A 25,401-nucleotide genomic window follows, 5' to 3' on the forward strand; every position below is an offset into this window, starting at 1 on the left:
ATCTACAGTCATACGGCCTTCTAGTTCTATCTTACGTTTTCTCTCCCTTTCCCTCACCTTCGATTGCATTACTCACACCAAAGAGGACAGTTCAGACACCATCTTAGGATTTTCAAATTCCTGTTGGGTTTAGTTTGTTACCATAATTTAAGGATGTAACAGGTATTTGAAAATTTGAATTTGATTTGCATCCCTATTTGTTTAGGGGTATGCGTATCCACTGAGGGGTATAAACGGATACAAAAGTTTGGGATGTAAACTGAGGGATATGAATGAAGGATATAAACGGATTGTGGAAAATTCGAATTTGATTCGCGTCGATATTTATTTAGGGGTATCCATATCCGAACAGGGAATATTTGGAACCATCACATTCAATTCATATCTGATCTGTATTCCATCCGTCGTTTCCATCTCTACGCAAAATCCCGTCCCTTTTGATGCCTTTTGCCGCTCTTTCCAACTTTTTTACTCATTTTTGTCTTTTGTGTGATGGTGTAGCATTCTTCCTCTCTTTTCGTTTTCTTTTGCCCCAACTCTGGTTTGCATCTTCTCTCTCTTCTCTGTGTCTTTCTTTCTCTTTTAGTTGTCGTTACCTCTTGGGTTGGTTTGTCTTGTTTTGTTGCTCCTGATTCTTGTTCTGGAGGATGGCTCGAGGTAGAAGAGGTTCCAAACGCATCTTCTCTAATTCTGCTTTTTTTTTTACCCAAAATAAAAAAATAAAAAAATTCTGCTTCCTCTTCAACTTCATTAAGACTTTTTGTGAAACTTCTATTTTGTTCTTCCCATTTGTTCTTGGCTCCACTCAAAACAACCAATGTGTAAAAAAACCCTGCTCCTTCACGGGCAAACTTAAAAGGTCTAGTACTTGATTTAGGATTCCTAACAAACACAATCTTGAACGATGTCATATTGGTTGAATACGACTTAGCTATATAAAATAACCTCTACTCCCCGTAGTACCACATCCTTCGTCCTACCCTCTCTCTCTCCTATCTGCCATCGCCCTCCAACGCTCAAACAGGACGAGTTGCAGGCTTGCGGCTGACTTTTTCAACTCAACGAACAATCCCTCTGCTATCTTTTTCTTTTTTCTGGTTTTGATTATCATAATAGAAAGAAACTAGTTACTAGATGGGAATTTAATGAACGGTTTAGATTATTTTATACCAAATCCACGACTACTAGGGGTGCAAGTTTGGGACGGCCCGAGTCTGCCCTAAGCCCGAACAGGGCCTACGTTGAGATACCATGGCCCTGAGGGCGTGTCAAGGTTGGGAAATTCTGGCCTTGAGTTAGGGTTGAGGCCTCAGGTTGAGCCTGGTCCGACCCAACCTGACCTTGTCTTCTTCTTCTTAGCTTGGTTAACCCATGCATCTCTCTTTCCCAGCCTTGCTAGCCCATGCATCTAAGGGTGTTAAACGGTCCGGTTTCTGTTAAACGGTTTGGTTCAATTCGGTTTTGATTGCTTGAAGGTAGAAACCGTAACTAGACCATTTAACTAAATGGTTTCATAATCAAAACTTGGACCGTTTGGTAAACGGTTTCGATTAAATAGTTCTATACAATTTTACCCTGTTTTGGTTAGACGGTTCTATATACATTTTCTTCTCTATTTATTAGTTAATAGTTATTACTTGTTATTTACTAAGTTATTAATTTTTTTTTTTTTGAAAAAAGAAATCATTAATGAAGAAACATGACTACTTAGTAGTTGCTACTTGCTAGGTTTTGATTTTTTATTTATTAAATTTTTTTTTGTTAAGTTTTTAAACTGTTAGACGGTTTGGTTATAATTAGTTTTAATTGGATTACACGATTTGAAACCATTGGATTAATCTGCCTAAATCAAACCAAATCGATTAAATAAACGCTGTCATTTCTAAAACCATAACTGGACCATTTAAATATACGGTCTGTCGGTTTCGATTTAGTTTTGACACCCTTACATACATCTCCCTTTCTCAGCTTGGCCAGCCCAGACATCTCCCTCCCCTCATGGTCAGGGCCAATCAGGGTGAGCTCGGCCTGACCTTGAGAGCGGGTCAGGTTGGATTTTTCTGGCATTGAGTTAGGACCGGATCGGACTTGAACCCAGCTAAAAGGACTCAGGTTTGGACTAGGGTTTCAAAAGACCCAGCCCAACTTGTTGCAGCTTAATATCTGGAATCCAATCCAAGTATCCTATCCTAGATTCTATCAGGACTCAGGACTCAGGATAAGAGACTGCCTTCAAAAGGCAGGTTTTTTTTTTCGATAGGTCCTTAAAAAGGAAGGTTGTTATACAAACGATATTTATTTTGCAAGAACCCAACTAACCTTCGTTGATCTCTCTACTCACATATCAAAAAAGAGAGAATTTGGTCTTGAAAAACAATAAGGAACACTTTTACACCATGGCCGACATCACCAAGCACTTTACAAATTCATTGTCTCCCTTCTTAGAAACACCACTTTTGGAAAAATTGAGTTTGGGCCGGAAGGCCCTTTCTCGTGCAATATTTGAACACCAATTGTTAGAGTAACCATTATTTTTAACCATTTCATGAAATTACTTTTCGAAGTTTCTAAAGCTATTAGATGCTTATCCCAACAAACAATTCAAGCGAATGTGAAACTATAAGTACTAATCATCACTTGTTCAACTAAGTGGAGTCTGGATCCTCTCCCTGAATATGGAGAGTAACTATTCTTCACGGACGCTGTTTTGCTGCCCTGTGTTCTACTATTAATGGATGGAGAACTTCTCTCTGTGTTCTAAGATTGGCCAACATCTTTTTTTTTGTTTTTTTATTTTTGTTTTTTGGTAATGCAAAATTGGCGAACATCACCTGTCATAATAGTGGTAACATTAAAAAGAAAATGTAATTTTTAAGATTTATGAGATATGAAAAAGAATTATAAAACAAAGTAAATTTACAAAATAAAATGTAAATTAAAGTCAAATCTAATTGTTTTGTAATTAATTTTTTTAACTCGCATGTCCAAGCAATTTCCCTAAGACAACTTGTTCGATTGATTTTTGATGTGAAGGCACCCATTGAATATTAAGGGTCTTAGAATATGACTCGATTAACTTCAAGAGCCAAGATTGCTCAATTTCTCATTTATTCCCAGTTCCAAGATATTGCTCTCTTTCTCTCTCTCACCAAATTAGAATAATGTGATGAAAGCATATGATGGTCACAACCGGGAAGTGTGAGGCTCGAAGAAAATACATTAATTTTGGGTATAATGAAGACAAAGTATTCCCTCACTCATAAAGGATGGTTCACCCACTATCTTAGAATTCATAAACCCCTCTTAAGGTTTTTGTATATTCCAAAATATTCTCTCCATATCTATTCTCATTCTCTCCCACCCTTGAATCCCATTCATCGATAGGTTGAGGGAAACTGAGCTTTTCTATTTGAACGTGGCCCACAGAGATACATGAGACTATGGGAATGGAAAAAAGGAATAATTATCACCTCCAATTTACAGGCACTTCCCATTCCTCTAATAAGGGGGGAATGGACCCCACCTTGGACAATGTTTTCGGGTAGGAGATAGGGTGATTATTGCCGCCCCTATGTGAGGAATTGGAGAGGACAGAGAATTGAAGGGGATACCGATTCGTAAAAAAAATTTCTACTGATGTCGAAGAGCTGGGGTCAGGCCATCATATGGGCCATAAGGCTACGGACCTGAGGTTGGACCTACCATCCGGTCCAGTGGTCCGCCCTCTGACGAGTGACGTGAGCCTCATGTGAAACCCGAAATAATTGGTTTAGAACGACAGATCATCAGAGTCATCATCTTCTTCTTCTCTGGTTAATTAACGGTTACGATCTAATCTTACATATTTAATATAGCGCATCCTCATCAGATATAGGTGTCACAGCTCGCAGGGTAAAAACTCTTCGTCACGGCCTCCCGCGTTTCTTTTTTTCAAGCTTTTTACAGGTTACAGTAGAGTTGTTTTTACTTTTTACGCCGCGAGCCAAGCATGTCACTTTCCGCGTTCCTTATAAAGCCTCGCAAACTCTACCAAACGTAGTTTTCTTTCCGGTATCAAAACAAAAACTTAACAGCGTTTCTCTCCTCCTAGTTTCTATCACCCCATCGCTCCGTCTTTTAGTGTTTGCGATAACAATGGCGAGTACAGATCCTGAGCGGAGAGAAGAGGAGGAGAACGTTGCAGTAGATGACGAAGATACCGGAGCTCAGGTCGCCCCAATTGTTAAGCTTGAAGAGGTCGCCGTCACTACCGGCGAAGAAGAAGAAGATGCTATCCTTGACCTGTAACCTTAGCTTACTAACTATTTTGATTCATAGGGTTTTTGATTGATCTCTATCGTTCTTTAGTTTATGATTCTCTGATTATCCATTTGTCTCTCTCTCTCTTGATCTGTGATTTTTTTTTTGGTGTACGCTTGGATTTGCAGGAAAGCAAAACTTTACCGATTTGATAAGGAAGGGAACCAATGGAAGGAGAGAGGTGTTGGGACTGTGAAGTTTTTGAAACACAAAGAGTCGGGGAAAGTTCGGTTGGTTATGCGACAATCGAAGACTCTGAAGATCTGTGCTAATCATCTTAGTAATTTCTCGCCACCCTCTCTTTTTGCCCTTTTCATTTTTTTTCTCCCTTCTCGATTCCGTATTGGGATTTCGTTTTATGATTTTAATCTGTTTATGTATTGCAGTTCTGCCGACGATGTCAGTTCAGGAACACGCGGGGAACGACAAGACCTGCGTATGGCATGCCACCGATTTTTCGAATGAGGAATTGAAGGATGAGCTCTTATGCATTCGATTTGCATCAGTTGAGAGTGAGTATTGTTTTATCGCCCTAGACTTTTAATTTCTTGATCATTGCTGTTTTGGCGTCCTAATTAGTTTGAAGTGCGGACCAAGTGTTTTGATTGAATTTCTGCTTCTGCGATATATTATCTTGCCCTGGAGTTTTTTTTTTCTTGATTGTTTCTGTTTTCACGTGCTATTTAGTTTGAAGTGCGGACCAAGTGTTTTGATTGAATTTCTGCTTCTACGATACACTATCTTGCCCCGGAGTTTTGGTTGCTTGATTGTTTCTGTTTTCACGTGCTACTTAGTTTGAACTGCGGATCAAAGTATTTGATTGAATTCCTGCTGTTACGATTTTTATCTTAGGATTTTAATATCAGAGTCACACACACACACACACCGGATCTTACTATAAAAACCCATATTTATTCTATGGTTTCATGGAAAGGAAAAACAGTCCATTGAAATTTGATGTAGGTTAGATTGGCAACGTCGTGGAGATCTAGGATTGTGATCAATAGTATAAAACCAGCAAAAGTTTTATGTGACATTGATGGAAGATTAAGGACCAAAAGAAATACCGGTCGATAGGAAGAAAAAAAAAGTTCTAGTAGTAGCAACAAAGCGTTTGGTCACTTTTCTTTAGGGTTAAATTTGGTTTTCAAAATTTGTCCATTTTGCATGATTTGGTGCTGTTTGTAAGGTTGTTTACCTATTTAAGGAGATTTTCATCTTGTGGTTTCGAGTTTTGGGGAGAAACTTAAGATTGATTAATTTTAGTTTGTTTAAGAGTGTCCGCCGATACTAATCAATATGTATCATATCTTTAAGTTACTGATTCAATACCTTAAAAAAATTTGGTATTAGACATATAAGAGACCTCATTCCCGCTATATATAATCAATCGAATGCACTTGTCTCGTCTTTTTTCTCCTTTTTATACATGATATGTTTTACGTAATTATTTATATAGTGTTTTATGCTTCAAGACTTTATTTTGCATATATCTTAAGCATTTCCATATGTTTCTTGACCATTTCCATACGTATCTTTAGAGTATCTTGCGTCTCTCCGATACGAAATGGTACGTCTCTTAAAATCACCCTTCCGATATGATACCCAATACCTAATACTTTAAACCTTGTCAAAGGCCAAAGTGATTTGGGGAATCTGTTCTGTTACAGAAAGTGAAGAAACTCTATCCATTTCTTTTTGTTAGTTGATTTGTTTTAGGCTGTGGAGGAAGTAACTGAAATTGGGGTTAATTGGGTTTCGTGAATAATAGATTTGCAGACGTTGAGTCAAAATCAAAATTTTGTTTAGAAGTTTGACTATTTTAGCAAAGGGTGAAATTATTCAGTTTTATCAAAATTGTGAAACGAAATGAAATAATAGATTTATTGGCAAGGTGGGGTCCAAATAAAAACTTTGGCCCAAAATTTTGGAACTGAAAAGGATTTTACAACTAAGGCAACAAGTTCTTATACTTAAGGTCTACTGATTTGCAAGGGGGATTTATTAATTAAGTACATCATATATTGATATGTGTCTTGTGATAAGCATGACTAGACCAGATACCTGGAGTAAACTTTTATTGAGAATGTGTCAAGAAATAGTGACCATTTCTTGTATTGGTTGAATCATACATACAAGGGAGGGAGAAACCCGATTAAACCAGGAATATGTGGAGAGAATCAGAATCCTGAGTTAACGTGAAAGTATGTAATGGTTTGTCTGTGTTTCCTAGTCCTATGAATTCCAATTTATAAGAACTGAGAGAGATAAGACTGGACAAACCAGAATTATGTAGATGGTCTTTCTTTGTGTATTTAAGTCCAACGAGTGCACCATTTACAAGGAGTGATAGGTTGCGAATTGAAGAAACTCAAGGGAAAAGAGGCTGGAGGCCTCGACCATTTATAAGGACTAAGGAGTGATGTGCTGCAAACATAGTTCAAGAACTCGCCGAGATCTTGGTAATATCTTGCTTTTTGAAAAAAGCATGGCGAGACTTTAAGGCAAAATGAAATAATACCCCAACTCGGTCGAGATCTCGGTTCGACTGAGATTTGGACCAAACTTACCTTTATAATGTACATATCTTGACCGAGATTTCGACTGTCTCGTCAGAGAAGTGATGTATTGTACACTTTTACATTTGTAATGTTTATTTAAGTTGTTTTATATTAATTGTATGATTTGATTGCTTTCAATTACTAAATATGTGTAGAATAGGGCCTATAAGTACATCATCACCTACTAACCTAGGGTCCGAAGTGACACTCCTATTTGACGGTTCAATAGTCCTCTCTTCCAATTAATATCTCCAAATTAACAAACTGGACTCCTCTAACATACCTCGGAGCGGATACCACTGAAAAATGAACAACTAAAAACATGACATGTTCTCAGGGAACGGTAATCGACAACCATGCACGACTGAATGAGATTCCAAGTCACCTAAGGGATCATAACTGATATTGTTTATGAGATTGAAGGAGCCCTTTTCTCAAGCCTCTCCCCCCCTCCCTCTCTCACTTCCACCCCCCTACCTGCCGGACATCCTCCCCTCTCCTTCCTCTGCTGAACTCAAATCATGGACCTACTTGTTCTCTCACCCTTCTCCCTCCTCACACTCTGGTCTCCCCTTCCATTTTATCAATCCCTCCACTGAAGGTTCCTCTAAGTTTGCTTACTGTCCCACTGACATCCTCTCCCCAGAAATCTCTAAATGGAAATCATGTTTAGTCGGTCACTTCCTAGGATCAGTTTAGCTGTTGTGATGATTAATCCATGGTAATTAGTGAGGAAGGGTATGAACTGGATTTTTTAAGCCATTCCCAAGTGAGTTGGGTAAAACTTAGTCGAGTTCAGTTATTTGGAGTTTGGAAACATTATCTGCATTTCTGTCTTGTTTGGTTCATGGGTGGACACTTTAATGACTACTGCTGGAAATCAAAACAATTCAGTACTCAATTTTTCTGAGAAGTTGCAGGCGAACAGCATAAAAAGGCTTTCGATAACATTGACTTACAAATCATCCACACATATCTTGGAGGGGTACTTGTGCGTTGCTAATTAATCATCTTGCCTTGCTATTGGAGAAAGTTAATAATTGCCATGGTCAATGAGGACACTTCATTTGTTTAACTGATCAAAGTAGATGTTTTTGTATGTCTTGTTAGTGGATGTGGTGCACATACTTGCATTGCAGTTACGTTTGACAGAGAGAGACAAAATCTTTTCTGATCAACAATGAAGCCTCTCTAATGGAACATTGATCCCTGTATGATCTAACAGAGGTGGATCAGGATCTATTGCTGTAGTGGGGCATACACCTCATGATTTTGTTGGATGGATCAGGACCTATTGTCCAAGTGGGGCATGCACCCATGATTTCCTGAGGATGCTTAGTCACCAATACTCATGGGAGAGTTTACAGAATGGTGGTCCGGGCACACAACTTCTTCAACCTCTGGATTTTCTTAATAAATGCCCTGTTTAAGTCCATAGTGGATAATGCTGGCTGTGTTTGGCTTCTAGAAATCATTTTCTTTATATTGACTTGCTCTCCTTCTCTTCTCTGTTGCAGATTGCAAAACTTTTATGGAAATGTTTCAAGAAATTGCAGAATCCCAAGGGAAGAAAGAGGAGAACAAAGATGCTGCTACTGCTGCTGGACTTCTTGAGAAGTTGAGTGTTGGTGATGCCAAAACTGAGGATAAAGCTGAGAAAACTGGGGAAGAGGTTCCTCTCACAGTCAAGGAGGAGAAGGAAACTGATAGTGAGGCAAAAGCAGCAGCAGAAAAGAATGAGGAATCACCTTCTTCAGCTTAGGCCAGAGGAGGGAAGTAGGTATACTTGTCTAGCCATAGTCTGGACTATTGTTCGCAGAGGTTAGTAGTTAGTACTCTTTCTGGTGGTTTGCAAATTTATATTTATGTGGCTAAGTTTCAATTGGATGGATACGGGATTGAAATGGTGTGGTCTTTCATTTTAGGGGGAGACTCGTCAATAGTTTGTCAGACTTGGTACATTTGCATGTCAAGGGGTTCAGGGTTCTGTTGGTGTGCATGTCCAGTCATGTGAGAAGTGAGCTTTTGAGGATGGGGTAGGGGTGGGATGGGGTGGGGTATGGTATGACTAGGGTTTTTAAGGAGAATTTGTTCAATTTAGGTTTTATGGGGGGCTTATCTGCAAGTTGCTTGTGAAGTTTTGCTTTAAAGGGTGAGTTGCACTAAAATTATATTTTCAGAACACAAATATTTGTTAATAGCATCTCTTTTGATCAGTTAGAATGTCTGTCCCTGCAACCTGTCCTTTGGAAATTGGTGGCTGGTTATCCCAATATGTATGGTACGACTAGGATTGTTGAGGAATATTTGTTCACTTTGGGTTTTATGGCGGGCTTATCTGTAAGTTGCTTGTGAAGTTTTGCTTTAAAGGGTGTCTTGCACTAAAATTTTATGTTTTAGAACACAAATATTTGTTGCTAGCATCTCTTTTGATCAGTTTAGAATGTCTGCCCCTGCCACCTGTTCTTTGGAAATTGGTGACCGGGTATCCCAATACATATTGGCTGATCTCTTAAGGAAGATTGGCTGGATTGGTGACTTGTGTGATTAGATAAATATTGACTGATCTCTTAAGGACAATCGGTTGAATTAGTGACTCGTGTGATTAGATCCTGATTTATAAAACTTGGAAAGCATACTTAAAGGAGCTCAGTCCTTTGCAAGCGAGTAGCTGGACCATGGTAATTGAAGACAACTAGTTGTAGTCTTGTAGACCCAGATATACATGTTTATTTTCTCTAGTGCAAAGAAGTGCGAGTTAACCATACTGTGGAAGTTATTGGGCTGTAAACACTGCACTTCGAAACACTTTTCAAGTAATCAAATACGCTGGGTGGATTGCATTTCAGTCACTACGGTAATGTGAACTTCAATCCATTCAATTAGAATTTGTTCTACCCCGGGGCTGTGTTCATAATATTCCCTCCATGTTGATTGCTTGTATTCCACTCTATGACCCTCATATGCTGCTGCTTCACTTGCCCTATTTCCTACAGATTCGAATAGGTCGGTCTCTCTATCATTCATTTGAGAATCGAGATACCTAAACCATGACCTGAGAGGCCTCAGAATTGACAATAGACCTTCTAGTTAGTACTCCCCCTTGGTCTCAATATATCGGATGATTCGGATCTGATTAAGGAAGGAGCAGCTGCTTATATACATTGAGATAGGTGAGACTAGTCATGGGTTTTTTTTTTGGGTAATCCTAATCATGTTTCAAGTGACTAAAAAGCATCGAAATATTTTTCCATTAGTTATTATGTTAACAGTATGAAATTTTATTATTACTGGAGTCATTTGATTCTTACCTGGATCTCGATTGTCTTGAGTAACAGAAGAAGTATATGATTGAGAAGAACAGATAGACAAGAAAGCAATAATTGACGCTGATGCCAACCTACATACAGTTTATGCTATTCGGCCAGATCTACCGCAGCCCGCAATCCTTAGGCTCTATATCTACAGCAAAGAAAATATAATCACACATCCACGTACTCTGTTCGTGACTATCAGTGTCAGTTTCTGGGAAAATTCATGGATTAAAAATCAAATTGGAATTGGATATTACCAATTACAATGCAAGTGAAACTATGTTATGTATTTCAACAATCTGATCCGAATCAGACCAATTCGCCCAAAACTCACCAGAAACACTTTGGGGTGGTTTCCATTTTAATCGGTCTATGCACCTATAGTGTCAAAATCAACCAAAAACCTCTAATTTGAGACATCTAGGTAACTATTTTTAGATTTGAGGGGTTTATTGCACATCACAAAAAGAAAAAAAAAAAAAATCTATTTTACCCCATGTTTTGTTGATTTCACTATGAATTAGAAGTATGTGGTATATAGATACTTACTGAACTACATGTTTAGTACAAATTATGTGTTTGTGCAAATCTTTGCAAAACATCCGATTTTTTTGTTTTTGTAATTTTTAAATAATAAATAATACCATTGATAAGTCTTACTTCAATTGATTAAATAATTTACTACCGTAGTGCTTAATTTGAGAACATTACAAGCAAAAATTAATAAACTTTTTCCTTTTTTATAAATATTAAAAAAATGAAAATAGGTAATTAATTGAAAAAAGTGAAAAGTTTCACTTTTTTCATTTAAGTTTTTAACCTTGTGAAATCCCTCTTCCAAAGAAAGAAGACCTGTGCTATTTTCGAACTCTCAATTTACTACCTCTCTATAACTCTAGTTATTGTGAAATCCTCAAAGTCCTTGTAGTTCCTTGGATATCCTGTTTCATGAGAACCCTAATCCAACATGGGGAAGGAGAAAGGTGATTCTTGAACCTCAATCTATCCCCTTTGTTACTAGCAAACCCAAACTATAACTTTCTAATTAGTAAATAGGAAAGGGTTCTCTAAGGCATAGAAGAGAGAACCAATGAGGTGCGACAAAATTGTATCTTACATTGAAGGACAGCAAGATCATTTTATATGCGAAGGGGAGAGATAGACAAGATGAAGCAAGCATACAAGTAAACCAAATTGGACGAAGTATGATGACACTCAAGTCTCAGCAAAACACATGCAACATTACTCGAACTAGGGGTGTCAATTTTGGACCGGAACCGATCCATCCAATAACTCATTGGTCTGGATCTGGTCTGGTCCCAGGAACTGTTAAGGAATCGTTAGAACCGGAAAAAATGATCAGGATTCGATTATCATCTAATAAAATCTGACGAATAATGTCATACAAAAGAAAAACAACTTCAGAAGCTGTGTTATTGGTATTATCTCCACTCATACAGTCATACCTAACAACTGTAATGTATAGATTATTATTTCAATAAAAATCTTTATTCACGAGCCACCGAATTGGTGATAAACACTCTCTCTCTCTCTCTCTCTCTCTCTCTCTCTCTCCCTCCCCGCATAAACAAAATCTAAATATAAGGAATTATGTGAAAGTTGTAGACATCAAAATTAGTTCAAGTCAAACATATATGTTCGCATGAGATGATAATATATGCATTGGCACATTGGAACGTCCGTTTTTCTAGAGCAGTTCCTATTACTTAAAGGTCCTGGATCTCAGATTTGGAACTGATGAGCTTATTGGTCCAGACCTGGTCTTAACATCTTAGAACCGAAACCGCTAAAAATTTGGACCGATAGCTCAGAACCAGACCAATTGACACCCCTAACTGGAACCATACTACTATGAGCAAAAGGGGCATGATTTGTATAATAAATTCTACTTAAGTCACTTTTTTGACCAATCAATCCAGGGGCATTCCGAGAATCGAACTCGGGACCTCTCGCACCCAAAGCGAGAATCATACCACTAGACCAAATGCCCAGATGTTTCTATTTCATTTTTATGTTACTCCACTTTCTCATCTTTGAAAGGCATACCACAGCAATGGTAAGAAAGCATTTGTTAGATTCAAAGACCTATACAAATTTTATTTTTTCCCCTCTGTTATCTTTCTTGCATTTCAATTTTCTCTCCTATCAAAATCTCACTGTGTAATGTAATATAGCCTTTACCAACAAAAAAAAAAAAATGTAATATAGCCTGTGACCACAAAATAGGGACAAGATCCCTATTCAAAAGAGGAAGAAACTAAAACGAAAATCCGATCAGTGAAGTTAGACCTAACAAACAAACAGCAAGAAAGATTGGAGTGTAGAGATGGTGGAGAAAGAGAGTTTAAGGGTTTTCTTTTCTCAAGTTCGTCATTCATGAATTTAATGGAGGGAAGAAGCCACGTTTGATATATCGATACGCTCGTTTTGCTCTCCAGCGAATCGAAGTATACGAACCAGAGGTATCGAGGGAGGGAGATTTGTTGTTGTTGTTAGTTGAAACTGTCACCAGGACCACGTGCGAAATCTTGAAGGACAAGTCGGTTAGACACATGTACCTCTAGGATCCCAATACAAGAATCTCAGCATTTCTATTGGTCAGTTGCCGTGGAATCATAAGCACGTGCCACGTATACTCGGCGCGGGAAACCTCTCGACCCATCCTCGCGTAACGTATTTCTCGAACCTTCGTCCTCCTCCAACCCCCCTGCCCCCACCTTCACCGCTATCTTGTGAATCTCTGACCTCCGAAGAGCAAGTTGTTGATTCGCCCTGTTGTGATTTCGCAGAAAAATAGCAAAAGTTGAAGATCAAAACATCGACCAGTGGAGATGAGAGCTCGTTTTTTGCTACTGTTATTTCTATTAGCATCGCTCTTGTGCTTCACCCGAGCGGCAAAGACCCTCGACCCATACAAGGTGAAATTCTTCTATCCATAATGTAAAAATTCTGTATGTGTTTGTTCTTAATTTCATTCTTATTTCTTCCTCTTAAGGTTTCCGTAGGCATTTCATTCTGTGAAATTTTGAATTCGAATTCTGTTTGTTTACATCGAAAGTTACGAATCAATTTTTTTTTTTTTTTTCCTTTCATTTTGGTTTTCTTTAGTGCGAGGGCGTGATTGATAGGGTTTAATTGTGAATGTCGGTCATCAATGTGGGTAGATTACATTGTTTTTCAGCCTAATTATAATTTCCGAACCATTTAAGACATCTTGAGCTGAATATTAGAAGTTAATTAGGTTTCGGATGTGTAAAGTATTGGCAGTCTGTTCTTTAATACCCTACCACAGTGCAACTTAATTTGGTCGTATAGAGGATTGAAAAAAGTTGATATTTTGCTTTTAACCATAATTACTGGATCACCCATTTTATAGAATGTGCATACAATTACATGGTGTGTGGCATTGTATTGTTTTAGGATTTGGGGAGAATGGAGGGAGTTTGTGGTTGATTAATATCTTATTAGGAATATCAGGGAAGTGTTTTCTGGAGTGGGACAAAGAAGAAGAGGAAGAAGGATATGAAGAATAACCATATGCATGAAGAAAGGTCATTTTTACATTATAATGACGAGCAATGCAATTTAAGAAGCTTCCTTTATCTGCAGTTAGTGATTTGGCTGTGATCCTTTCAGTTTGCTGGTTGGGGTAAGAATGATGATTCAACTGATTGTGAATACTCCCCTTCCTCCCCTTAGGGAATTTTAGTGGATCGTTGATCTTAGATGGCCCGTAAGAGACCCAAGACCCATTTTCGAATCTTTGCCCTGACTTCTGACTAAAGCCTGTTTTACATTTGTCACAAGTGTATAACGGAGGATGTCAAGTGATATATTTGCATGAATTAACCAAGCATGTGCCCTCCTTCATCTATTTACTTAATGCCACAAGAGCCCCCTTATTCGTTTCCACTTCCTGATCATAAGAGTGATTAAATAACCAATACCGTAGTTCAACTTATTGCTCTATGAAGCTGATTATCACTTGGATATGTTTTGCTTTGTAGTGTAATGCGGTTCCGGTCACCTAATGGATAGGTTTCAGAAACCAGTAGAAAGCCAGGATCACAGACTAGGAGAAAATTTCAGGTTCAAGAAAAATCCAATATCACAAGATCAGTAAGTCAGATGGAGAATCCAAATTCTGTTTGAAGTCTTATTTTAGGGAGAGCGGAGAAATAGAAATTTCATATCAGTGCAATATTAGATTTTGAGAGATGAGAAATTTGTACCGAGGATAGGACACTCAAGAACAGGATTACAGAACCAGATTTTGATCTCAGAAAAATAGGCACTTAGAGAAGATATATTAGAGAAATCAGGTATGCAGGAATATCAGTAATAGAAGCCTCAACAAGAACCGACATCCAGTATATAATTCAGATAACAATCAGAAGAAGAAGATAAGAAGAGAAAGATAAGAAAAGAATCTGCAGCTAGAATACCGCATGTAAGAAAGAAGGAAGATGGGAGATCTCAGTAGAAAGAAAAGAGATAAAAAAGAAATTGTGGGTACGAGAGAGAAAACACCAAATTGGTAACAACCAATATTCCAAAACCAAATTAATACGTCACTATAATTCGTGTTGTATTGCAATGTTATTTATGAATGTCAAATAAACAATTGTCCCTTCAAGTACCTAAACTAAAACTAATTTAAACTGACCAAATACTTGCTATAAAAGACCCCAAACGACATAAACTATTGACTAACAATAAGACATAAAATATTTAACTGAAAAAAGACTCTTTCTAGACTAAACTAACTTACTTAACAGCATATGGGACCCACACAATCTTATCCAGACACTTAATGGGTTTATATAGACGGCCCATTACATCAAGAAACCGAAAAATTAAAATGACTAAGGCCCATAGAACTCATCCATAGGCCAAAATAAAGTCTTCTGAGGCCCAATTGGACAATCTTAATTGCATCATAGTGGTTACATCATATTTACTTTAATATCAAATTTTCAAGTTCCTTTAATCTTTGTGCCATGAGAAATCTACACAAATTGGAAATAGATATTGAAGATTTGGCTGAGCCATTTGGTGCTATGTTGGGATGTCAAACCTTGATTTAAAGCCAGGCAAGATGCTTAGTCTGGATGATCTTCAACAGTGGCAAGGGAATGATTGAAAGAAATGAAAATTCCCAAGAACGTAAGGTAGAGGTTTTGGTTTTTAATTATTTTTCACTGTTTTATTGCTCTAGAAAGGGATTAGGCCCCAGGAAGTTTAACTACAATTTACTGGCCTAGGGCAAACATCAAAGTCTGTGGTTATAAACTGTCTTAGCTTTAGAGAGTTTGTGTTATCATTTTTTTTTTGCTTAATAAGGAGTGATAGTACAAAGGGAAAGAAAAGAGCATAGCTTGCGGTTACAAGTGAATTCCAAGTTCATGAATAAACCTCTAGAAACTCTTTGTTGTGAATGGAGTGGGCCAACCAGTTTTGCTGTTACCAGAGAAAGATAAAATGAAATGCTTAAAACACTGGAGCACGAGTAATTATGTGGGCAACACTCCAAATGCCCATCTTCTTATTGGTGAAAATTTGTTACTACAAAGAAGTCAAGTTTCTTTTCTTCTTGTTTATAGTTCGCTCAAGTTGATAGTTGATTCTGGTAATCTTCACAACCCCCCCACCCCCCAAAAAAAAAGAAAAAGAAAAAAAGAAAAAGAAAAAGAAAAAGTGAGTTAACACTAGAAATAAATTACCCTTAATGTTGTCTTTATCTTAATTGGTTTATATTCTTTTCAGGTTCTTGGGGTTGAGAGAAACGCAAGCCAACGGGAAATTCAGAAAGCTTTCCACAAGTATAATATACTTGGAGCTTCCATCTCAAATTTATCCATATGTTCTTCTGTCCCACACTTTTTAGTTTTTGCAAATGATTTCTACTTTTTCTTTTTGCAGGCTTTCTCTTCAGTATCACCCTGATAAAAACAAAAACAAGGGCGCACAAGAGAAGTTTGCTGATATCAATAATGGTATTATTTATCTCCAGTTTCATTTTTTTTATTTGCTCTTATAGTAATTTGCTTATCATTGTTATTGTTGTTATTGTTTGCCATTGTCTTATCATGGTATGACATACTATATGCATTTATCATGGTATGACACTGGATGAGGTTATTAACCTTCTTATATACATAAAAAATGTTTGCTGTCAGCAAAGTGATTTTACTTTTGGTTCAGAAGATTTCTCTTAGGCCATCAATTTTTTCATTAACAATCGATATAACTTCTTCATACTGCTATTCAAGTTTATTTATTTGGGCTATTCTTGCTTATTTTTCCAGCATATGAAATTCTATCTGATGAAGAAAAGAGGAAGAATTATGATCTATATGGGGATGAGAAGGGAAACCCCAGGTTTGAAACAGGCCATTCCGGGAATGATGGGGGACATACTTACTTCACCAGTGGTGGCTCTGGATGGCAGGGCATGGATGGTCAAGGAAACACCAAGTCATTCTCCTTTTCCTTTGGCAATCCAAGTTCTGGTCAAAGTTCATTTGGTTTTGGTCTCAATGATATCTTCTCCAATTTTTTTGGTGGTGATATGAAAGGTGGGAACCATTTTGGTGGTTTTGGTAGCTCATCCGGATCTCATACTGGCCCTAGGAAGTCCACAAAAAGCATCCAGGCTGTTAATTCACAGGTGTTTAAGAAGGAAATAGCAGATCAAGGAATCACTTGGATTCTGTTATCTTACAAACCTACATTTAAGGACAATGATTATTATGAATCCATTGTAGAGGAGGTAGCCACCTCATTGCAAGGGGCACTGAAGGTATGTTCAGTGAGCCTGTCTATACGTATACTTATTTTTGGACCTTAAATGTATCCGATATATCATGTTTCCAATTGTTATCTATGGACCTTTTTTTTTTTTTTTTTTTTTTTTTTTTTCTATTCTAATTGGTTTCTTTTCCTTTTGTCTTTTTTTTTTTTTTTTTTGGGATAGGCTGGCAGCATAAATTGCCAACATGACGCATCTTTCTGTAAGGACGTCGGTATAATGACCACCAGGGTACCAGGGGTATTTATTTATTCGTATAGAGCAAGTGATAAGGGCTCCTTATTGGAGTATAGTGGTGATTGGAATGCTAAGAGTTTGAAGACTTTCTGCCAAGATCACTTACCAAGATTCTCAAGAAGGGTGGATTTAAATCGTTTTGATTTTTCCTCAAGCCCTACAGAAAACCTGCCTCGGGTGCTGCTGCTCTCTACAAAGAAAGACACACCTGTGATCTGGCGTGTCCTTAGTGGCCTGTATCGTAAGCGATTCATCTTCTATGATGCACAGGTTTGTATCGAGTATTACCAGTCTTGAGTCAGGAAAATAGAAATTGTTTGAGTTGGACATGATTCAGTTGGGTTAACAGGGTCTATATGCATCATAGGGTATTTTATTGAAAGAGATATCTAAGCTGACATGCTCTTAAAGGCAAAAATAGTAGGTGGTTATTGATAATTTGATAAATCATGTGTCTCAGAGCAGTCATCATATGAATCCAGATTTTGTAGCTGAGTGAATTTATTTCCTAGATCTACTTTTGGCTATAATAATGTCTCTGTTTGTAGGTCCAAGATGCTTCTGATCCAAGGGTGAGAAAGTTAGGGGTTGATTCAATTCCAGCTGTTGTTGGTTGGACGACTAACGGGGAGAAGCACGTATTGAAGACAGGAATTTCTGTAAAAGATTTGAAGTCTGCTATTCATGATCTGAGTGTCCTACTTGATGGCTTTGAGAAAAAGAGCAAGAAAGCGGCTTCAAGTCAGGCAAAGAGGCCACATTCTGAAACACAAGGGAAAAGCATACCACTACTTACAAGCTCAAACATGGAATCCCTTTGTGGAGAGACAACACCTGTTTGCATTATAGGTGCTTTCAGATCATCCAAAGGGAAGGAGAAGTTGGAAACCATTCTGTCTGCAGTGAGTGAATCTTTCTTTCTGATAATTTTCATTTCATTGATTATGAAACATGGCAATTCTCATCGAAGATGATGGTAACTATTACAGCCCCGGGCGGGGGGGGGGGGGGAGGAGAGCGAGAAAGGAAAAGAAACAACTCATTAGGAGTTGATATGTGCTATGAAATTGCTAAACTCAACTTGCTTAGCCTTGTATCAAATACTTGGGTTTGTCTAGATGGCTTGCTGTTGAGTTTTAAATAATGATGATATCTGCTACTTACCCTTCGGATTAATTATTTCTTGGCCACCTAATGGTTTTTAGTCCTTGGAAAATTCGTATAGTCAGATTTGGTGCTTAATGTTGAATGTGGAATTTCTGCTTATGCAGAACTTATATTTTCCTCTGTAGTTTCCCTTGCTGTTTGCCAACCTTGATATTTTGCCTTTTCAGGTATCTCAGAAGTCTCTGACAAGACGGCAGAACCAAGCTTCTAGCTCTGGGGATTCTGTTTCTTATTCTCTGTTGGATGCTACCAAGGGGCAAGCATTCCTCAACTCATTTGACAAGTCTCGGTTCCAATCCTTGGATAAGTTTCTTGTGGCTTACAAGCCCCGGAGAGGGAAGTTCGCAGCATTTGTGGATGAAATGACTACAGAGGAAGTGGAAAGGTTTATTAGTTCTGTTCTTAATGGGGATATCAAGTTCATGAAGGTACGGCAAAAGCCTGTTCTCAAGTGATTCTGGGACAAACTAGAGAGGCTTTCTCATCATCATGACAGTGTTACTGCATTGGGTTTAGTCCCCTGATGCCAGCTACTTGATGGTGTTGATTTTTTACTGCGTATAATTTCTTCGCAAGCTCGTATATCCAACTGTAGTATCGTCAAACTAGTGGAGAGCCCATTACACTGATAAATTGTGGCTACTTAGAGATCTATGTACAGAAGGGTGGAAATATTTTTAACCCTGCTTAGGAATTTTTTTCTTTTTAAACTGAACAGCATACCTGGATGTATAAACTGCTTATCATGTCAGTTCGGCAAAAAGAGGGCAAATGCCATTTTAATTTAATAAAGTAAGTTCTCTGACCTTTTTTTTTTTAATATATGTTTTTCTTTCCTACTTCTGTGAAGTTCTTGGTCCTGTAGCATTGGAGCACAATTTCAAATTGGAGGGGAAGATGGAGAGTAGAAGACACAAGAAGATTAGGTTCCACTTCCCCACAACAATCTAGATGCATTGAACATTGAGGAAAGTCTTTCTTCCCACAATAATCCAGATGCAGAGAACGTTGAGGAAGATTTCTCTCTCTTATCTATAGCTTCTTTTGGCAATACTTCATACTGGACTTGTACGTGCTTGCAACTGGAGTATAAAATAATTGTTAAAAATGAAAAATGGCAACTGAAAATAATACAAATTTTATTACAAATCCTTTGAGATTGAAATTATATGAGCCTTAAACACCTATTAATAGGTAAGGTAAACATGATATTAAAATTTGGACTTGGGCTCTACTACTATATAAATATGCAGTTTGGTATACATTAATTACCCTGAATGGGATAGATAGATTATTAAATGAAAAACAAGGACTTTATAAATCATTTTTTTCTATGGAATCTTTGTATGTAAAAGAAAATTATGATGTTAATAATGATTTTTCACGTTGAATTTCAGTCTAATTATGCAATAGATAGAATTACCTAAACGAGTTTTATAATGATAGATATTTTTCTAAAAAATTTGTACTCATATTATAATTTATAATTTATAATTTTTTTTTCCTTTTTCGCAATAGTTATTTATATTTTAACTTAAGGTCCTCCTAGCAGATTTTACCATGCATGGTGAAGTGTAATGTTTCACTATTTGCCACCCCACCCATGTACGATAATGTGGTAGTTGTGAAGTGTAGCTTTTTCATCAATTTGGATCCTCCATTGCCGCCTGGCCGTCCTGCCTGTGTGCCTACTCAAACAGGTAGGGGTGCAATGACCGCTAACCCACTGCCCGAGTGCCCTGTCCGGGTAGGGTTGCGCCCCTGCCTATGTGTGGAAGCACACAGGCAGGATGGTAAGGCGGCAGTAGAGTATCAAAATCCGCTTTTCCATAGGTCCTTCTAGGCCTCATTATGCATAGCAAAACATTTCATTATCTGAGGCATAGTAGTGTAGTTTCTCCCTTTGATTTAACATAAGAGTAATTTCACAGTTGATTTAAACTTAATGTAATGAATGACCAAACCCATTTTAGTACACCCCTTCCTCCCACAAAAAATGAAAAAGAAGAAGAAGAAGAAAAGGTAAGCCCATTAATTACCTGCTAATGCCACAGGATAAGAGTACACAAATATTCCTTATAATTTTGCCTTATATTCTCAATGCAGTCATTCTTCAATGTAGTATAATATGATTTTAAGGATAACTTTACATTTTATTCTCTTAGCCACATTGGTAGTGTTGGCGATTGATCCGGTTCTGGGCTATCGGTTCGGTTTCCTAATGGTTTTGATCCTAAGGGTCAGGACTAGAACCAGACCAATAAACTAATCAATTCTAAACTTGAGATCCATAACCATTAACTAATGGGTGGGTCAGTTCTGGTTCCTAAACGGTTCCAAGCAGTCCAAAATAAAAAAATAAAAAAATCTCTATCACATTCTACATATATTCAATGATATACAATAAGATATTAATTTCATTCACATGAGATATGCAACCAACTATCATGGTGGCTCAGATAGGGAGTGGACGCTTTGTGGACTCAAGTGGTTGGGATAGCTAGCTAGTGGCGCATGGCAAACCTCAGGCATGCCTTCAACTAGGCAATGCCAAACCACTAGGCCAAAGCCCAAGTGTGTTCTCCTCTTAAGTCTTAAGAATTACATAACATATAGGGTTATGATGTGATTTTGTTTCAATTCCACGAGTTCCGGTTTCAATTGTTCCTAATTGGTCTATCGGCTTTGGGATCGTTGGAAAACCAATAGGTTAATTGATAGATCCCACACGGACAAATAACTTATCAAGTAGATCTAAAACCGGACCAATAAATTATTGGATGGGTTTATTCAAATCCGGTTTACGGTTCTGGCCCAAAATTAACACCCTTACACATTGGGCTAGCGTGTGTCGCACATACGCCCAATTGAGTAGGTCTATGACAGTTCTCAGAGCGTATCCTGTTCAAAAAGATGTGTTATCAGTAATTTGATGTGTTACCACAGAGGGTGTATCAGTAATTTGGAAAAGTGGCAACTACTGCTATTACGGTAATACCTCCACACAAACATTGCCAGCACAGAACCCAATCCCCCAGCTTCTCCTGGCTCGTTCGTCAGATAAACCCAGTGGCCACAACCACAAACACTCAATGCAAAACCAAGCTTTTTCCAGATTCTCGCTCTCTCTGCTCTCTCTGCTCTCTCTTCACGGTTAGGCATCGGATGCATGACCAGAAAAATGGCCCTTTCTTTAAATCCAGTCGCCAGTTTCCAATCAACGGTAATTGTTTCTCTCCCGTCCTTTATATTCCGTTTTCTTTCATTTCTGTTCTGTGTTTCCTGTGTTTAATTAACAATACTATATGAAAACCGAATCCAAATAAACCTCATTTGGATTATTTGGATTATTTGGATTCGGTTTAACTTTCTTCGCTTGGCCTTCCTTATCTGGTTGAAACTTTTTTATTTTATTTTTAATGATTGAAATTGCTACTTAAAGACGGTTAAGTCTTCTTAAATAATTTGTTCTTGAGATCAGATTATCAATTTCTTATGTTGTTGGTGGGCACATCTTTTTGTAGTTCAATTTGAATGTATGTTTCAGACTCTTTTTCTTAATCAAGTATGTCTCAGAAAGGAATTGTTTGCATGAAGGAGAACTAAAATAGCTTTTTTTTTACACATTTAAATATGTTTTCTAAATGTCGACAAAGCTTCTGACTCCTTTTAATGCTTAAGAGTGGCAACAAATGTTTCAGTGTATACCTCTAGGCCATAATCCAATGAAAATACTGCTTTTTCAGTGTCTGGGAGGGGTGGATTGGACAGGGTCATAACCTTTGGCAGTTTTGCATAGTGTCAAACCAATGTCTCCTCTCTGGGAGCTCAATCTTTTGACCATCTCACAAGCAGCTGCTCCTTCACTGCATACCTCTGCATCAACTATCTAGTTTAATGGGGAATTGCTCTGTTGTGTGCTTCAATGATTCTTTGCATGGTTAAATGGGTGATCAGTGTTTAAAAGCCCTTCAACATAGGCAATATTCTGAATGATACAGATATGAGTGCAATAATTGAAATTTGTACTGATTTTCAGATTAGGCAAACCCTAAAATGTTGGGGACTCAGCACTACAGTAAGTTTGTTTATTATTTGCAATTTCACATAATATGTATTTCTGAAATATGATCTACTTTGCAAAGATATGGGAAGCATATTTTATACTTTGCCACATTATTTGTGGACTTTTGCCATATTAATCTGTATTACTCCTATTTTTCTGTACTTCCATTTTGGATATCTTTCTATCTCAAAATTTTAATTTAAATAAATCATATAAAAGGATATAATTTCTTGAAAGGAGATTTTATTAAGGAGAGAAGAAGAGGATACAAATGAGGGATAACAACCTCCATCCTGAAACTGGCTGACATAATGGCTAGGAAACAAGAACTAAAAAAGGAAAAAATCAAAGACCAAACAATCTTTCATCTGAACCAAGCAGTTGTGTTGCGAATAAGAAACTGGACTAAAAAATACTTAAATATATGATGAAGTTTTCAGTGTAAATGACTGCTTGGTTGCGAATAAGAAACTGGACTAAAAAATACTTAAATATATGATGAAGTTTTCAGTGTAAATTTCATTGATATAATACTAATATACCCCAAAAATGTATCCTGCAATTCTGCGCCATCTCCCAAAATAGATTACCTGTTCTTAGCACTGTATTTTTGAACAATTTAGATGGAAGAATTTAAGCAGCATGTTCTTTGAATCAGAATACACAATGATTTGACGCTAATTTTCATCACATACTTATAAACAAAAGGCCTAAATAATTGTTAGGATTCCGTCTTGACAACCAGATTTGCCACTAATTTTCGTCATGTACTTACAAACAAAAGGCAAAAATCATTGTCAAGTTGCCATCTTGACAACCAGAAACCTTCTGCAGTTTTATCTCATACTGTATAGTATATGATAACTCACAACATGCCAGTATAATAACAGAGAGCTATGGAAAAGAAAGGGAATTCAAAAGTGGAGAACCAGAGTCTATGGATTGTTGTAATTGGTATGACCTGATATTGGTATTTCATCAATCCAGAAGATGTAGCTTGGGGGAAGAGAGTATTGAACATCATTTCTCATTCTTTTGAATTCGGTTTAACCAAAAAAAAAATTATTTTGAATTGGGTAAAGAACCGATCCATGAAGAACTGTGTATCCATGAAATAACTGAGTATAAAGAGGGACATAAGTCTGCATGTATTAAACCAATAATAAGCTGTAAAAACACCTCTATATTTTTACATAAACATAAAATGGATATTGCAATGATCAAGAAGTTAGCTCTTTCTTAATTTAATGGTTCAGGTACTGGAAGCTGTGTGTAAGCATCTGTAAGAAAGATAGTATGATTCCTTCCTATGCTTGTCATGTGGAAAATCAAATTTATCGTATAATAATTGAACTAGCTAAAAAATATTTAACAAGTGCTCGTTTTTAATCTATAATGACTTACATATTTACTGATGTTGCGCCATGAACAGCTGCAAGCAAAATCTCACAATTTCTCAAGAACTTACCCAGGAGCTTCTGGGCTAAAGATTAATTATATTGCAGTTACGGGGCGAAGGTTTTGGTTGGGGAGTAAAATAAAAGATAATAGAAGATGCCTTGTTATCTTGGCTGCTGATGGCAATAAGGTTGTAACAGAATCAACCAATAAAGATTCCAGAAATTCAGAAAGAGCACTGCCCAGCGACCAGTCGTCATCAGCAGAGCCTTTATCCTTAAACTCTTCACCTGTTACAATCCAGTCTGACACTAGTGCTCAAGATGGATTGGGATTCCAAATGCCCAAGGATTCTAATGGGTTGCAGGTTCCTTCTGATGTGAAGCAGATCAACTCAGCTGCTCCAAGTTTGCAATCTACAGTAAAGAGATCATCTTTGACTGCAAGAGAGAAATTGAGGGCAGCCCGTGTTTTAAGCCGATATGCAGAACCAAAGCCATCAAAATCAGAGCTGGGAAGCAAGGTTTTGGATGCTATGAGAGAAGGTGACAGAGGGAAGAAAAGGTCTGGCCTCCCTGAAGCTCCGGAGAACTTGTTTGATGACAGCAAGAGAGGAATGCCAAAATCTGGCCTGACTTTTGACTTTCCAGGGGGTTTTGATCTTTTTCTCATTGTGTTCTCCGCTGTCTTCATCAGCACGGTCATGTTCACAACGGCTTTTATTGTCTGGAAGGTTGGTGCTATCCATTTTAACGAGTACTAAGGTACTTTTTCCCCCCATTCTGCTGAGCATCTTTTTGCAGCATGCTGAACTTCTTGGATGTGAAGTATATGCATTTGAATGTACAGAAGTAGAAGAAGGTTTGCATGGTTACTAGTTCTGTTATTATCATTATATTTGAGGTGGAGATGGTGATTAGCTCCCATTCCTAGCATGATAGATTAAGCTGAGGCCTTTCTGTTAAACCTCTTCTTCCTTGTACCATTGAATTGGGAACTTTTACCAAATAGCTTTGATCTTCCGGCCAAACTAGGCTGTGTTTGGTATGAATATTGTAGAATGCATTCTTGACTAAGAATGAAAATACTGTTTGGATGCATATTTGGTGAAAAGACGTTATTATTTTAGGATGTACAGGCATTTCATCGAACACCTATGAGGTGTTCGACAATTTTTTATTAAAATAAAACAAATCTTTAGCAAAAAAAGAATATCCCAATTCCCAAGTCTTTCATGAACCACATCAACCATGGTGACCAAATTAAAATTGTAGGAACCATTGATGAGGTATACAATCAATCGAAGATCATTAGAGAACTACATTCAAAGAATGTGATGATAGGTAGAGAGGTTTATGCCACAGTTCTTCACTCCTCTGAAGCCTACGTCTGTGGTACCATAGCTCTTGCCCAAAGCATCCTCGCTACAAGAACCAACCGTAATCTTGTTATCCTATTAGACAAATCCGTCTCAACCCAAACACGATGCACTTGGCGCTTCTGGTTGGAAGATTTGCATTATTAGAC

General features: G+C 37.6%; 3 protein-coding genes and 1 non-coding gene across 4 annotated transcripts; 3 read left to right on the plus strand and 1 right to left on the minus strand.

The window, feature by feature from the left end:
* The first annotated feature begins 4,076 nt into the window (after positions 1–4,076).
* LOC122648974 (ran-binding protein 1 homolog a-like) lies at positions 4,077–8,739 on the plus strand. Its single transcript, XM_043842305.1, has 4 exons — positions 4,077–4,283; positions 4,428–4,579; positions 4,686–4,811; positions 8,378–8,739. The coding sequence occupies exons 1-4, from the start codon at positions 4,135–4,137 to the stop codon at positions 8,620–8,622; spliced, it is 672 nt and encodes a 223-aa protein (XP_043698240.1). The 5' UTR covers positions 4,077–4,134; the 3' UTR covers positions 8,623–8,739.
* A 3,374-nt stretch (positions 8,740–12,113) lies between these two features.
* On the minus strand, positions 12,114–12,185 carry TRNAP-UGG. The gene has a single exon. It is a non-coding gene; the product is annotated as a tRNA-Pro (tRNA).
* A 758-nt stretch (positions 12,186–12,943) lies between these two features.
* On the plus strand, positions 12,944–19,225 carry LOC122648954 (dnaJ protein ERDJ3A). Its single transcript, XM_043842284.1, has 7 exons — positions 12,944–13,113; positions 15,962–16,017; positions 16,118–16,191; positions 16,504–16,997; positions 17,172–17,513; positions 17,792–18,145; positions 18,578–19,225. Exons 1-7 carry the CDS (start codon positions 13,027–13,029, stop codon positions 18,863–18,865), a joined length of 1,695 nt encoding a protein of 564 aa, XP_043698219.1. The 5' UTR covers positions 12,944–13,026; the 3' UTR covers positions 18,866–19,225.
* Positions 19,226–21,497: 2,272 nt separating this feature from the next.
* LOC122648755 lies at positions 21,498–24,771 on the plus strand. Its single transcript, XM_043841973.1, has 2 exons — positions 21,498–21,633; positions 23,909–24,771. The coding sequence occupies exons 1-2, from the start codon at positions 21,580–21,582 to the stop codon at positions 24,635–24,637; spliced, it is 783 nt and encodes a 260-aa protein (XP_043697908.1). The 5' UTR covers positions 21,498–21,579; the 3' UTR covers positions 24,638–24,771.
* The last annotated feature ends 630 nt before the right edge of the window (positions 24,772–25,401 follow it).

The sequence above is a fragment of the Telopea speciosissima genome, chromosome 1 (assembly GCF_018873765.1).
Source record: "Telopea speciosissima isolate NSW1024214 ecotype Mountain lineage chromosome 1, Tspe_v1, whole genome shotgun sequence".
NCBI lineage: Eukaryota > Viridiplantae > Streptophyta > Magnoliopsida > Proteales > Proteaceae > Telopea > Telopea speciosissima.

Coding starts and splice junctions, on each gene's coding strand:
- LOC122648974 (XM_043842305.1), top strand. CDS start 4,135: ATGGCGAGTACAGATCCTGAGCGGAGAGAAGAGGAGGAGAACGTTGCA. Junction 4,284..4,427: donor GAAGATGCTATCCTTGACCT/GTAACCTTAGCT, acceptor TTGGATTTGCAG/GAAAGCAAAACTTTACCGAT. Junction 4,580..4,685: donor GATCTGTGCTAATCATCTTA/GTAATTTCTCGC, acceptor TATGTATTGCAG/TTCTGCCGACGATGTCAGTT.
- LOC122648954 (XM_043842284.1), top strand. CDS start 13,027: ATGAGAGCTCGTTTTTTGCTACTGTTATTTCTATTAGCATCGCTCTTG. Junction 16,018..16,117: donor ATTCAGAAAGCTTTCCACAA/GTATAATATACT, acceptor TTCTTTTTGCAG/GCTTTCTCTTCAGTATCACC. Junction 16,192..16,503: donor GTTTGCTGATATCAATAATG/GTATTATTTATC, acceptor TTATTTTTCCAG/CATATGAAATTCTATCTGAT.
- LOC122648755 (XM_043841973.1), top strand. CDS start 21,580: ATGACCAGAAAAATGGCCCTTTCTTTAAATCCAGTCGCCAGTTTCCAA. Junction 21,634..23,908: donor TCGCCAGTTTCCAATCAACG/GTAATTGTTTCT, acceptor CGCCATGAACAG/CTGCAAGCAAAATCTCACAA.